Source organism: Tribolium madens, unplaced genomic scaffold, assembly GCF_015345945.1.
Source record: "Tribolium madens isolate multiple individuals breed KSU strain unplaced genomic scaffold, Tmad_KSU_1.1 Scaffold_97;HRSCAF=244;Tcas5.2_LG3a, whole genome shotgun sequence".
Lineage (NCBI taxonomy): Eukaryota > Metazoa > Arthropoda > Insecta > Coleoptera > Tenebrionidae > Tribolium > Tribolium madens.
In genome coordinates this window covers 2295272-2311755 of record NW_025401069.1, presented here as the reverse complement: position 1 = coordinate 2311755, position 16484 = coordinate 2295272, and the positions used below count along the sequence as shown (strand labels likewise).

At 32.5% G+C, this 16484-nt stretch overlaps 1 protein-coding gene across 1 annotated transcript in view; it reads right to left on the bottom strand.

The window, feature by feature from the left end:
- The window catches only part of LOC123014125 (heterogeneous nuclear ribonucleoprotein L), a 79418-nt gene that overhangs the window by 41250 nt on the left and 21684 nt on the right, over nt 1-16484 (bottom strand). Inside the window, exon 5 of the mRNA XM_044413030.1 lies at nt 9817-9877. Coding sequence (XP_044268965.1) covers nt 9817-9877 — 61 coding nt within the window. The remainder of the gene's footprint in view (nt 1-9816; nt 9878-16484) is intronic.

Below are 16484 nucleotides of genomic sequence, written 5' to 3'. Positions count from 1 at the left end.
AAAATCTTTTAATAACGCACTCATACTCAGCATCAAACTTAATGCCCAAAAATATAAGATCCGTGCCGGCACTGATACTCCACTTTTATGGGACTTTTTCACGTTTTTCATAAAACGATTCCAGCTTTTCATAAACGGGCTACAAGATACCGGAGAAGATTATCGAGTAAAGCCACCGGCACCATATTTGTTCGATAGGTATATATCCTTCTCGAAATATCTCTATATTTCACGAAATCCATTTTCGAACAACGTTTATCGCGTTTTTCCGGTAAAACTATCAGAATTCAAAATCGTGCTAATGCATTTTCACCGCCATGCCATCAGTTAAATCTCACACGATTTTCTTTTCCATTCTGTTCGAAACTTTCCGGCGGCACGTGAAAATGAGAAAAAACGTTTTATCACTCGGGTTAATCATCACCGGAAAAGTTATTTTGGTTATTTGTGCGTGCGAAGATAGTTTGTTATTCTGGACTTATTTTCATCTGATGCAACTGTCACAGTTAATTGTCCTCAATCCAATGGAGGCAAAACCAAAACTTTACGAGGCAATTACGCGATAATTGGGTCAATACAATACAAATCTCTCGAACAAAATTGACAATTTTGGTTAAGTCTAGTTAGTGTCCACCACGTGAAAATTATTATTCCATTGCTTAAAGCAACAAGAGAAATAAATGTAATAGTCATTGTCATTATTGTAGTTGTTGAATACGAGTCTCTCACTCATTCTAAATTACTCAAATAAATAAATCTTTGTACGCCGTACACGTAGTCCAAAATATACACACAAGGTTACGGTTCATTTTAATAGTCTCTTTTCCTCCCTCTAATAAGAGAATACTATACAAACTGGTAAATAATGTAGCAACTGTTCACTTAATACGTTTAAATGACTTTCAGTAGTTGAACTTGCTAACCGAATCGGAGTTTGTTATTAACCACTTCCTACATTCAGTTAAATGAAGTATATTCAATTGCGGTAACATTTCTCAGAAGAGACGTCTTCTAAAGATGAAAACATGACGAAATGACAACATCTAACGAAGTTGGTGTCTTACATTTCGTCCTCGAAAGTTTCAAAACTCGAGCTTATTTTATCTGCAGGTGCGATTTACGAGTAAACTTTCAAGATCCTAAGACTAACAAATATCTTGAGACACTCGAAAAACAAAACATGAATGCTGACAAAAGCTTCTTCATTCTATTTATTTTGTTTAAAGCACAAAATTCCACATTAATTAATTATCAAGATAAATTCTCATATTTAATGTGTCACGACCATGACCAACATTTTTCTCCGTGTGGTGAGCATAGCCAGAAAATTTGCAATTCAACATTTCCTACTTAGTGATGTATAATACATCACTTTTAAATTAAATACAAACTGACTAAGCATCAAAATTGTTAATTTGCTTAAATTGAGATAAGTTTCTGTTTTTGGTAGAAAAGCACTACATTTTAAATAACCTGACATTTATGAAAACAATTTTTTTTGAAAATAATCATGAGACTGGCAAATGTGTTTCATTGAATGCCATAGATGTCTTCAATTTCTTCCCGCCTAAACATAAAATAACTCGAAAAGCTCAAAATATTCAATAACATTGCAATTTTCAACCAATTTAAAATGAAAAACTACGTCCCAAACGCATTTATTTAGTTGTGCGAGAATTCTAAAGGATATTGAAATCACCTTCCATTTAACCCACATATTCCGATAAAGCAAATTAATCTAAGAAAAGCGATAGTCTCTGTGATAGCATGATCGTTACTATTTTATCTTATTAGTTAATAGTACTTCCGATACGTTACGAGTATAAACTATACAAAGTGTTTCATACAACTTTACGAAGCTTGCGCATCCAAATACATAGTGATTCTTAAATAGACCGACAAAATTTTATCCTTGGTAGTATCGAATGAGAACATGCTGGAAAAAAAATCTAAAAAAATTCTTTGTTTAACCGTTCTCCAAATAAAATTTATTAAAGTTATTTTCGAGGTAAAGCGTACGCCACTGATGTGTTCGTAAACAGTATTAGATTAGCACAGGTAGTGGAAATCATGGTATTAATTTGATGAAAATGTACCTACTTAAGCGTTGCAACAATTCATAAACGCCGTCAGTGGCACGGATCAAGGGGATTTTGGCCCTAAAAGATATAAACGAGAAAAGGGTACGGTTTGTCTCCATTTATTTTTGAAAAGCTGTGATAAAATTTTGTCGGTCTATTTAAGAATCACCTGTATACAAATGTCACAAAACACTAGATACAAAAAATGCACATTTCATTATTTAATTTTTGAAAACCTATGACAGTAGTTGTCATACCAACCCAACCACTGTTTCATTAATAACCATAAACTGAAGTTTTTCAGAAACAATTATCATTATTTGTTCTATCAAGAGACGGCATGAATATGATTCTAGTTTATCTATCTTGATCACCAACTAACTAAAAATGTTGTAAATTTTGAAAGGGTGAACGAACTAAAAAAGATTATCCAATTTTTCAAAATTTGTAATCGAGTTCGTATCGGAATATGTATTACTGATTGCATCTTACAGGCGCAAGCCTCGTAAAATTATGTGAAACACCCTGTATTTGCCATGGCTTTTATTTCTAATAAGTTGAAGACGTTTTCTTGAGTAAATTAGGTCAAACCCGTTGTCGAACATCCAATCACGAGAAAAAATTGAATTTCGTAAAAAACTGAAAGACATGTGCTTTTGTGTATATTTATTACGGGGATTTAGAGATGTGCTGTGCAATTTTATATAAAAGGATCTTTTCCGAGAGCTTGTCTTTTTAGAATGTACAATGCAATTTCCTGCATGAGATAGAAACAATGTAGGAAAATTGCTTCCACTCCACCAGCCATTAATATGACTCATTTATTCCAACAGGTAGGGTAAACTATTCACATATCACCCTGGTTTACTTTAAATAAATAAATAAAATAAATAAATATACAAGCACGTCTTGCCAAAGTTGTTGAAATAGTTATAAGTAATGACAAACGTAACAAAATTTATAAATTTATAAATTCGAAATTGGAACGAGATCACACATCTCTAAAGTATGATGACAACATAAAGCTAAATAATTCGGATAACATGTAGACTTTATGGTAATTATCCTTTAATCTAAACAAGACACTTCGTACAAGACATAATAACAAGTAATTAATTTTGGCTGTTTAGGCAGTTTCTATCAAATGGCAAAATCAACCATTAACCTGGATAATTTTCAAGCTCGTGGCTTTAATTTTCCTATTTCCACCCGAGATCGAGATTACCTCGTGCATGTACGCTGTCCAAACCAATCAACTGAAACCTTCAATGGAACAACGTCAGCTTCGTCTCATTAATTTAATTTTTTTCTCACTAAGTCAGTCCTCCCGCACACGCATTTCCGTTAAATCCTCCAAATGGCCTCTCGCTTACTTTAAAATAATATTAAATTAAAAATTCTTCCTCTCCTAAAATTACATTAAAATGTTATGGCACCCGGAAAGACCTACGTGCTACTGCTACACTTTATAAATCCTGAAATAAACACGACTCAAGAGAGAAAATTAAATTTACTACATAATGGCACTTTAGCTTCATGTTTTATTAAAGCTTGAAAAACATTACATTTCATCGACGAAACTTTAGTCAACTGGCTAACGAAAAATGAGCCTGTAAAATGCCAATTTCCGGCGATAAACAAACGATTTATTTCAATCGGAACGTTGAAAAGCAAGAATGCACAGAAAAAAGAAAATAACGTGCCCCACTTTCGAAAAACAAACTACAAAATTGGTTTCTGCTGCCATCGTCGCCTCTTTTATGTTTATTCTTTTGCAGTTTTGTTAGTGCCTCGAGTTCTCGTAATTCAAAGCGTGTTTTGAACTGCATCCGTAGCCTGACGTTTCTGATTTACTTTAGCAAAATGCGTTTTTCGTTCCGTTTAAAAATCATTTATGGCAAAAAAAAGTTCATTACCTCCGTGACAAACGTCAAGTTGTTTTTTTATTAACGAGCTCCATCAAAACATAATTAAAATAAACCATTCAAACACAAATTATATTTGTGCAATAAGCACTAGCGTCAAATATTGATGAAATTTTTGGAAACAAAGCTCGACAGCAGTCGTTTTTAATTACTTATCTATTGATGATGTAACCTAATTTACCACAGTTAATAAATTCGCAGACTTAGCACCGTCTAATTAGAATAGTGAAAGATGCAAAAATTTAAGCAGCTCAAAAAAAAGAAAAAAAACTGTACTTGTTGCTGAAAGTATACCTAATCAGAATTATACGAACCACTTTAAATACTTTTCAAAATTTTGCTCACAACGTAAAATAAAAAATATTATTTTGTAGATTGTCAATAGGAGTAACCGGAAGTGAGAAAAACTGTTTTGTGTTTCATTTGACATAAAAAATACTAATTTCCTGCGAACAATATTTTTATAATTCATGAATCATCAAAAAAGAAACAATCAATCAAAAAGAAACACAGTTAGAAAAAATTGTCATCACACAAGTAAACAAAAATCCTTACTATGGCAGAGAAACAGAATTCTCCTTCCCGTGTCCTTGTGACGGTTAAGCAAACCACTAAGAAATTACAGCAAGTGAGAGTTAATAAGGTAGCTTTAATGTTAACGACTCGTCATATCTTTATCGTAATGGCAATGTCCATGAAATATGAGCTTTTACTACAAATTAAACGTTTTGCCTTATTTAATACCCAATATGTAACAGCTGCCAAGAAATTTCTCAAAGCTGGTTTGGTATTTATGAAGATGGAGTTTCGAGCCATCCAGACAACAACTGCATGAATTTATTAATTTAGCGTTTAAAACTGTTTGGCGTATACCATGACACCTCATTACAACCAAAAAACAATGACATCAAAAACACACAAGCCACAAACCTACGTTAAACCATAAATTATGAAATTCAAACTAGGTCAAGTTGGATGCGAAAACTTCCGCTGCATCTACGAGTAGTCCAAACAAGCGAACTTAAACGTTAATGTAGTTAGATCTACATCAAAGAGAAATTATTTAGTAAATCTGAGAAAAAAAAGCTATCAATCGTCTCCTTCTAATTCGAAGTAATGACAAAGATGGGAAACTTCAGAATGCATCCGCTATAAACTCCTACTCCAAAGTCTACAATTAGGTGATCCGTTTTCATTAATTACTAATTATATTCCGTCCCGCTGATTACATTCCCGCCATTTCGAAATTCGATAATCGCTTCCGCAGTAGACATTTATAGAAACTGGGCGGTCACCCCGAACCCCTTTCGTTGATAGGTGTTAACTAGATAGGACAATCTGTTAATTAATTTGGAAACGACGTATGGGATTAATCAATCCATTAATTATATCGGCTCCAAACTTACACTTACAAATTATACTAATCAATTAAAAATGTTTCCGAACGCTCGTTTTAATCAAAATAGACACCGCAGAACGAAACTTTCTTATGTCGCGCTGCTTTCCGCAAGAAGTTTTAATGGACGGTTAAAACGTGCAAACGCAAATTAATATTTTTAGCATTAAAAAACTCCCCGCTAAAAGCACGGCGTGAAAAAAGCGTCTTTGGTTAATTTAATAGAAACAAACACCGTTTTTCCACGACAAATTATTAGGTTATATTGAGTCATTAGTCATTACGTAATATGTAATATTATTATTATTATTATTACTACATAATATAAATATTATTTTATTCATAATCTCTAATGTAATATGTCGATTACTAACCTTTTAAAAGTTGAGAAACACATCATTAAATCTCATGAGCAGTAATATAATTTTTTCTCTTGGGCGGTAATATGCAGGTTTGCCGACGTTAAGATTAAAAAAATTCTGAGAATTTTTTCTTTCAAATTGTCAAGTTACGCATAATATTGTCAAAAATTAGTATGCAATTGCTTCTGTAGCAGTTTCTTTTACTTGTGGAGGAGTAGACTGCTCTATACACTGCTCTATTTTAACGATTTTAAATCAGATTCACACATTATTTCAATATTTTTTTTGACATTTCTAAAATGACAAAAATCAAACGCAATTTGGATAGTCTACCACGTTTCTTTGTTAGAATTTTATTTTATTCAAAATTTTGACGAAAAATAATGTGATTGTGATAAAATACATAATCACTCGGGATAATGCCATATTCACCACCAAGTCAATGTTTTTGTTCTTTTATAGGTGGAAATTTAAAGCAACAATGAAAATAAAAGAATTGTCCGTTTTCAACTCAAATAAACAATTTAAAAACAAATAATAAACAAAATACTTGTTTTCTTCTTAATTTCAAAATGGAACAAAAATATCTACTTCTAATTCACGGTTTTCAAAGATCTGGATAAAAACTGTTCAGTTTTTATATGCGATAGAAGAGGTTCAACGGTTCACTAAATTGAAAAAGACAAGTAAAGTTAGACAGTAAGTATTTAAGACAAATCCTCTTGCCTGTAGATTCAGGACAGACACTGAAGAATGAGGTAAGACATGAAAAAATCTCGTGAAACTGAAAACTTTCCTGAAAATTACAATGAGCAAAAAAAATGTAACGTAGCGACACAAGATAGGTTATATCTAAAAACTACTATTCTAGATAAATAAGTAATAAGCTTTCAATTTATATTTAAATAAATTTAGAAAAATCTTTGCCAATTACACAGAGTGATTCACAAAGTATAGATAGCAGATACTGAAATTCTGAACTTTACAGCCCCCAAACTTTCCTTTAAATATAATTGAAAATTTTTGCTATTAAAAGTATAAAACAATGCTTATACAGGGTGTGTAAGAACTCGTGCTCCAGAGAAAAAAGAAAAGATACCAAAAACATGGGAACAAATGTTTAAAAAATTCTATCTATATCTAATAATTTCGAATTTGTGGAAACGTGTATTTAACACTTTGACTCCATTTATGTCTGTTGGAAAAATATTGTTTTTTTTTTGCTTCAGGCTATTAGAAGAGAAAAATTTTGATATTGTTTTTTTGACATTTGACATTTTTTTAGGCTTATTTAATGATACTGATCTTGTATACGTTTTTTTAGAATTATTTAGTAGAGGTACAAAAATCTTGCCAATAAAAGCCACAAATAACATTTATAATATAACAGAGTTACAATTTGGAATATACAGCTTCCTTGCTTCCTCTTCTAATAGCTTGTAGCAAAAAACTTAGAAAATCATTTTTTCAACAGAAGTAAATAGAGTCAAAGTGGAAAATTTAAACTCTCATAACTTCGAATTTTTTATAATTTATAGAATTTTTTTAACATTTTCTCTAGGGCGCGAGTTCTGGGGCACCCTGCATTAAAGCAAAAATCATATAAACAAAGACAGACTATCAAGCCGATTAACGATGCATACAGTGGTATGTCCTCGGATTGAGTTTACAATTATCTTTGATTTTACGCCAAAACTGCAAAAGGAAAACATTTTTTGCTTTATACCTGAAACGAGCAAATCTGTAATTAAAACTTTATTATTCTAACTCAGTAGAAAGAAAAATTTATTTTTCTTTTGATTTTCGACTCTGCTTTTTAAATCCTATCACATTGGCGATATTATTATTTTGACAATGATGTCATTTTAGTTTACTCAAGTTAAATAACAAAAATGTTTGTGAAAAACGTAATTTTAATAAATAGCAACTCAAAAAAACAGCTTTAAGATAAAAACCAAAGTCATTTTTAACAAGAACTATCATTATTTAATTCATAAATTAATTAATTGTCAAAGTGTTATATAGTTCTCAAATAAATAAAACCGCCAATGTGATAGGACTTAAAAAGCAGTCGAAAATCAAGAGACAATTAACTTTTCTTTTCACTGAATCAGAATAATAAAGTTTTAAGTACAGATTTGCTCGTTTTAGGTAAAGCAAAAATTGTTTTTCCTTTGCAGTTTGTTTGTTGGAGTCTTGTAAACCCAATCCGGAGACATACTGTATACTCTGTGAATCATCCTGTACAAAAAAAAAGCCACAAACGACAGGACATAATATATTGAAGCTCAAGTTTCTCACAATACAAAAATACTTTTAACAACGTAGAAACTATTTAAAACTTTTCTTATTATGCATAACAGAAAACCAATTTTACATCTCTCGACTGTCTAGAATAACACAGAAGACTTTAACGAACCATTTACTTCAACTGAACAGCGTCCAGATTAAAAATATAATGTATTAGAAAATTAACAACTTCCCGAGACAATAATATCTACAACCGTTATAACGTTTTTCTTAATTAAAACATTATTAAACCAAAGTAAAACAACGAAAGTAAAAAATAAGGTTTCCCCAGTTATCAATAATACCTGCTCTACTGACATTAAAATTATTTTGCGTGTCTATGAAACTGATAAACCGTTAGAGAAAAGTTCTGAATCAATAAACGATAACAGATTATGTAAACAAACATCATTTTTTTATATTTTTATCCCTAAATAAAAAAAAAACATTAAAATCATGAAAGGATTTGATTTTGTCTGATTATTTTCTATTTTAAACCACTTTGCACATTAAAATTGCATTCATCACACATGCTTTGAATTATTAAGCTTAAAAAACTGTCGTTTGTTAAATTTATTGTCATGATATAATAAATTAAAAAAATATGTATTAAACAAAATTAAATTAATCAAAATAACAAGAGCACTGTAGATAGAAAAGAAAATTAGTTTCATTCTTTATTTCGTTATGCCATTTACTTTCTTTTCCATGTCTTAGCCCTATTAAAGTAACCAAAAGTCAACAAAAAATCGTGCCACAGAATTAATTCGAAACAACGTATCAAACAATAAAAAAATTTAAAGCCCATTTTTAATTAAGAAGAAATCAGATAACCAAAGATGCACGCACACACAAAACTGAAATATAGATCAAACACGAATTTTAATTTCAAACGCATGCTTACACGACATCGACAAATAAATGCGATAAATCATCCAAGAAAAGTCGCTAGGTTTAAAACTAACGATCTCGTTATCGGCGACGAGGAATACAACGCGTCATTGATACAAAACAGACGCAAGCACACATCAGAAATTTTACGAAAAGCTGGCGTTTATTTTTAAATTACTTTTATAACATGAAATTCCAACACGTTTCTCGTTCAAAAAACTCCCTGAGGAGTCGTTTAAACTGGACGTGGAGGCACCTCATAAATGTAGTTTTAACGTCTACATACCCACCCCCCAGAAAAAATAGTAAAAAGAGACTAACAAATCGCTGCAAATGTTAAATATTTTTAAATTTCTTTTTCAGCCGCATTTAAGTGTGAACAACCCTTCACTGTTGGATCAACCCTATCGATCAGTTTTTCACCGATAAGCCGCAAGAATGTCTCGTTAACGGTATTTGCTTACATAAGTTTGCAACAAGAAAAAAGTACGAAAACTTTGAAAAAAGCCATTCACGTCATCCAAAATCGACGTAAAAAGCGTTCAACAGAGAAATGAAGCGCCGGCATTGGCCAACTCCAAGAAAATTCCTGCAACGTGAACAAAATTGATGTTCCACTTTCGATATAATCATATCCATAACCTAGCGGAAAGTTCCTCGACCCTCAAACCACCGAGATATTAAATCAAGACGATCAAAATGTTATTCTCCGCAAGGCCTCTAAATTTCAATTATCTCTGTTAACAGTGTCCGGAAGTCGTGTGGGGAATTATTTATTTTGTGTATAAAGCGAGTAAATATTGATGTTTTAGAGTAACATGTATACAACAATCAAATTGCTAAAAAAAAAATACAAAAAACTAATAACTTACTCATTGAGACTGTGTAATCCCAGCTTTCCGAATCATTTTTGTGTACGTTGAGTTTTTCAGGCTGAAACAAAAAAATGTTATGAATGAAAATGTTTACACTACTCAACCCGCGATATTTCTAATCGAAGTACAGGTTAATTTTACTCAACAACTAAATAAAGAACTCGCTTTCGTTTTAATGAAGGCTTTAGTTAATCGAACAACTTCCAGATGCCAATACCACATTTACGCAATAATCAAATATTTGTTCGTAACATGTAATTTGCTGAATCATAAACTCACTTTGCGCATCTACTACCTACATAAAACTGAAAGAATAAGAGTTGTGATATTAATTCAAAACTGCCACAGCATGATGTAAATCCTGTACTGCAACGTTTCATTTCATTGCGGCTTGTTTAATAACAATGACGTCCTGGATAATTAAAGCCCACCAAAACTGTTAAATTCTGCAACAATTGCAACCGCAGAAAAAAAACTCGGAAAAGCCCTCCCAATTTTGTATCCGCCCCGTTCAAATTTATCCATGAATAAAATTTAATTTAATTGCATCGATATTGGCAGCGAATTGTAAATAACAGAGTAGTATTCCAGACAATTAAAACAATTTATTGCAACTAATAAAATTACACTTTAGAGACGATTCAAAGTTATTCGCTATTCAATATGTGCCACAATTACCATTCATAATTAGATCAATGAAACGTTATCGGCATATCTAATATCCAAATATCCATTGATCCGAAACTTGGTGACAATCCAAGCCACCGATGCCAAAATTTTCGCCTCTCCCCTGGCAATTACAATAAAAAAACGCACGAATCCTTTCGGCTGATTCTCGTGCCAAAACCACGCCAAACAAGTCGACTTTTTTTGGCCGTATTGCCAAAAAATATCGTACGCGCGTGAAAAATGCCACTGGCTGTCTTAATTGGCGTGAAATGAATGCGGCCAGTTTTAAAACAGAATTCTATCTTTGGATAAAATATGTATGCCATCATTTCTTCGAGGGTTAATAACATCGACAAGACTAAACATAACGCCGGAAAAAATCCAACATTAATCATCATCAGGATAATTAACAAATACCTTTGTTATCCATGCTGGCATATAAAACGTCGGAACTAACTCAAATTTAACGTAGTTCAAACAAAGTCTGTTTATGTTACGGCTATTTATTCTGTTGTTAAAAACAAATGATCATTACCTGAAACAAAATGAAAATAAAGCGATCTTTCATTTATTTACCAAAACATTTACCGAGACCGTTTAAGCAGGAAAATCCACATGGAATCTCGTGCGGGTCGGGATTGGAATGCGATGGTAAAACATCATTATTCGACTGTATAGCATATTTGGGAAAACATTTTTATACCGAAGTGAATATTCACCGATATGACTCTGCAGAACCGAAAAATTTCACATATTCCACAACCCACATACTTTGAAGACGATATTTCAAATTAAAACTAAGTATAAAAAGCTATTGTAAGCATGTAAGACGACTGTCACGATCCTAACATATCATGAACTCGTAGCTGACAACACGTCCTAAAAAGGAACAAGGATTTCTAGAACATCCATCAAAGTTGATGAACTGATCATCATCGTGAAAGAATTTATATTCATGACATTTTATTTACAACTTGTTGTTTTGTAACGAAATGGAACTTTTAGATTAAATCGATTTTTTGTTTATAAAAATTCTGAAATTTAGGTAAAACATATGCTCGTTGAGAAACATTATAATGTATGGGCCATATTAAAATTACATTCCTGTATCCATACCTAAGTAGCCTCTTTGAAGCTGAAGAACAAACGGAATGCCTTCTTTCATCTCGAGTGTAAATATCAAATCGGTTCCGACCGACTCCACAGCAGCCGCTCAGCAGAAAAAAAACACGTAAAAACCTTCGTCCAAGATATAAAATTTGCAACAAGTTTACTCGGTTCAAATTTTACAGCCGCTTTGAGGTAATTGGTCTTTTTAAACCAGATTGGCCGTGGTAGAAAGAACATGCATTGCATAAATTTGCGGCGGCATTTAATACAAACCACAGAGCAATAATATCCTGCCTTCAAATGTTCATTAGCGTCTGGCATTCTGCCAAGCCCAGAAGAAGAACGATAACGCTCAAAAGAGACGGCAATGTCAATGAAAGAGGAGACGAAGAAGAAATACACGTTGGCGAGGTCGTCGGGAAATGCAATGCCGACGGCATTTCTGCACACCACAGCAAGGTCGACCGAACAGAAAGAAAGAACCTCCAGCAATAACAAATGTTACATTTATATGGCGAAATTCAACCACACCATTGTTAATTTTAGCACTTGTGGTTTATACGCGTTTGAGGAGTGAAATTTCTTCGAATACTTGCATAGCCGGTTTAAAATATTCATCTACCATCTACCACGCAAGTTTTTCACAAATTACTGTATTTTATAATCAAAAAAATATAATTTCGTCCCACGCCTCAGACGAATTTAATGCCGGTCAAAAGCAAAATCGAAATTCGTCAGAACTTCACTCAGATGATACGCCCACTGAATGTTTGAATTTTTCAGGCACACGTGTCCCTGAAACCTATGTCCAACTGAAGGTAATTACGTCGATAAACTAACTCGAAAAACAAATAAACTACGGCAGACATTTACAAGTTAGAAAACGGAAACGGATGTGGTAAAATGTCGGAGTGTTAAAGCACCGTTTTGTTATAAAACGTATTTGACAAATACTATAATCAATACAGTTTCCTTGGCCCTATATCAAATTCCTCAACTGAAGGTATAAAAACTAGGCATTGAGATAGCCTGCAGAAATTTAAAAGTGTAAATATATGTAGTTTACAATTTTGTTTAACAAAAAACGTAAATAGGGTACTTTAGATAATTTTAATCTAGAAACTTTCAACTTTAGAATTAAAGTTTTTAGTTTCGTAATATATTACGCTTGTTATTATTGGCAAACATTAATTCAAACAATCTCAAGTTGTTTTAGCTTTAGAAACTTGATAAAAATTTTCAACATTTTAATCTATTAATGACAAATTTTTGTTTTTTTGTTTTTTGCATTACATAAAAGTAATTGTATCTAGCTTGCCATAAAATTCATCAACCCTGGCAAACATTAAAATATAGCAAAGCTTACAGCTGGAATTTATTATTAAAGCAGCTAATTTGGGTAAACATAACACCTTCTAACTGCACCTTCCGAATTAATATCTTTAATACAGTAAACAACTCTCTGGAAAAGGGTTTGCATAATAATCCCACTGCAATAAATTATAAGAAAAAAAGCCGAAAGCATATAAATATTTCTTCTCGAAATTGCTCCAGTACTTTTGTGAAAATCACATATGCAGTAAAATGCAGAAATGTTTCACAAGAAAAAAAAAATAACATAGAAGATACCTTCCGATTTTGGTTTATGGAAATGTGAAAATCGAAATAAATATATTTCCACAGTTTTAAATGCGCATTATCCTTCGCTATATTTTCAGCAATTCGCAAGCCATTTTTCCGTTACATTACTAAAATATTTCAGTCAGGTGTCTATTTTAAGCTAAATTATGATCGATAAAATTATTAAGTTCGTAGGCCGGCTATTATTACAGCTTGAGCAAAAAAAGAAGTAAAAGTTATTTTCCGGCTCCTACGTAATTAATAATTAACAATACTGCAGTCACAAAATGAAACAATGACTCTAAAACAGTAACAGTTTGACAAAACAGTAACTGTCGTACCGAAATTTAATGACTGCCGAAACAGAGTTAAATTAATGCATCATAAAATGATGTTTTATAAAGGAAAGATTTTCAACATTTATTTGATGTCCGGTTACGGTCGTTTTCTTTGATCATGTTGCAAGGTTATTAGAAGCTTTTATAGCAATTTCAATGTGTTACTGTTTTATTATGTTGAATTACAGTGCGGTCGTACGACGGAATGTCACAAGAGAAACATAATTGGTCGAGAATGATTTATTGACCAATTGTATTAATAAAACAAGCGTGAACCGCAACTTTATTGTTTTCTATATGAATTTAAGATATATAGCATGTTTCGAGAATTTGGAACATACTGTCTATCTTGCATATTTTTAATTTGAAAATAAAACCTCCGTTTTGCATACAATCGCCTGACAATATTTGTACATTATCTAGCAAAACACGCGATGAAACAAGAATACAAAGTTTATTAAAATTGATAAATCTAATAGGTCGCCTGTTCAGTACACGAAACCCTTCAAGGATACAAAGAAACGCCCTCCATAATTCATAATTTAGATCCAAGCTTTACATTCTTACCAGTAAATAGAACAAAATTTAATGAATAAATAAACACAATTATTCTAATTTGGGACTGTTAAAATTATCTGCTTGGTACTGGTTGGGACCTATAACTAAAACGAACAAATGTCAACTATTTTTAACTAGTCCATCCCAGAACGTTTATGTCCTGGTGCTCTACTATAAACAGCACTCTGAACAAGGGACGCCATCGAATTAATTACCTAGTAATACCAATAACAAATGGTAGAGAATTTAAGTCGAACGCACATCCTCCCAGATAAATATTTAAAAGCAATGTACGTGCTAGCAACCCACGCGTAAAATCCAATCCTTAAATGTAAACACCTTCGCTCCAATTGTAAAAATACCAAAAAACAAACAAATCTTAATTAGTGCATGTTAACAGAATGCGCAAATTTCGTTTTAAATAAAAATTTGGAAAAATCCTGACTCCATCTGTAAGTAAAAAATATAATGCCTCGTTAAAGAATTTATAGACAGTAACTTTGCTCATAACTCTTTCTCAAATAATAAAAATGAAATTGTCCTTTTATCTATGTACACAAAGCATCAACTTCTGTAAATATTTATAACTTTGATTAAATTTTCAAAGAGTTTGTAAGTAATTGTTAAATTTCTTGTACGTTAGCATCATTTTATAAAAGCTATGTAGATGTTGTTCAACATCTAGTTAAGAACTTTTAAGGAAAGTTAACAACTTTAATGTCCTTCAAGAATTCAATACAAAACTTCACCCCATACAGCGTTTAGACAGAAAGTATTTTTAATTAAACAGTTGAAAACACGAGTGCATTTCCTCTATAAATTCAATTAGAAAATGACCAAACACCAAACCAAGAAACACCCTAAAACCATAGTTAACCCTCATTTAATCTCCGTCTAAATTAATAAAAAGCAAATAATGTGACATTAAACCCTATAATACGCTCTCTTACACTCTCATAAAAGATAGATCAAAACGAAAAAACTACTCGCAACAGAGCCTCCCTAATTGTGCAACTATAAATTCGTTATGACCGAGGGGATTTTGGCAACGGGCCAAGCTTGCAACAGGATTTTCGAATTATCGCAAATTGAAATGCATTGCCCAATCTCCTAGAGTACACAAGAGAGATTTTTAATTATTAGTAGTTCCCAAATGCGGGATAGGCCGTTTACAATATTTACGTTTCGGTTTTCTTTCGCGAAAATTGTGAGATTACGCGAACCGAAATGACATCATGTGTAAAGCGAACTCGAAATTGCCTGTCGGAATTAAATATTCAGGAAGCCCGGAGCTGGATGAGATGCCAGTGTGGAGTCTTTCAGCCAAGGATCGGCGATGGTGTGGTTATGAATTTTGAACGTCAGATGGTTGTTTCACATTTTGTCATAAAACCTTTAATTAAATTGTTTCGTTGGAGATTTATACGAAGGAGAGGCGGATGGTAATGTACACCCACCTATCCAGACTTCAACAATAACCCTACGTGACACCATTTCGAGATTCCTTCTTAAATGAAAAGGTCAGGAGACCATCATCAACTTTGGTGCAACGTGAATTGCGACAAATATTCTCGTGAATAATTTGCCAACGATTCGCGTCACGCATCGCACCAATCACGACAAAACTTATTAGAAAAGTTTAATTAAATAATGGAACAAAGTTTGATTAAATTATGATAGAGAATTGATTTGACAAAAGTTCTCCTGGATCAGAATTACTAGGTATTGAAGAAATAAGAATTTTAATAAAAATGAGATCGATTAAAGAAACATTCAATAACAGAGTGGCGTTCCTCAAGCACGCCCGATACCAAAATCTCTACTTTCAGATTCAACCAGCGTCCAAATTTATTCGTTTTGTTCAATCCGAGGAAACCATGAGTCTTGAATCTGCGATGACGGTGATTTGAAGTTATGTGGAATAGGATTTACGAGAACTGTATGTGGAGAAGTTGGGTGCTGGATGTGAAATGTATATGTATTCTGATGATATAAAAAGGAGAGACATGGCCAAAATTCTAATAAATGTGATTTATGAAGTAAAAAGTTCTTTAAAAAGGCGAAAAGTAAATTCATCGAAAAAGCTGCTTGAAACCGCTCTGGCCGTGCGTTATTACCGATACAAACTTGCGATCTGCAAATATTTTCAAACCGACTTTTTGAATCCTCTTTACTATATTGAACGTAGGAGGTGCCAATAAAACCTGCTTAACCCCATGACATTCATTTATTTTTTGATGTCGAATGCTACATTGAATTATAAACTAGACAATACAATATTCATATGTCATGTATAACAATATGTGCTCAAATCGGAATAAGAAATTGACAAGCAGGTACACAAAGCGGTGAAACTGTTTATCTTTCATT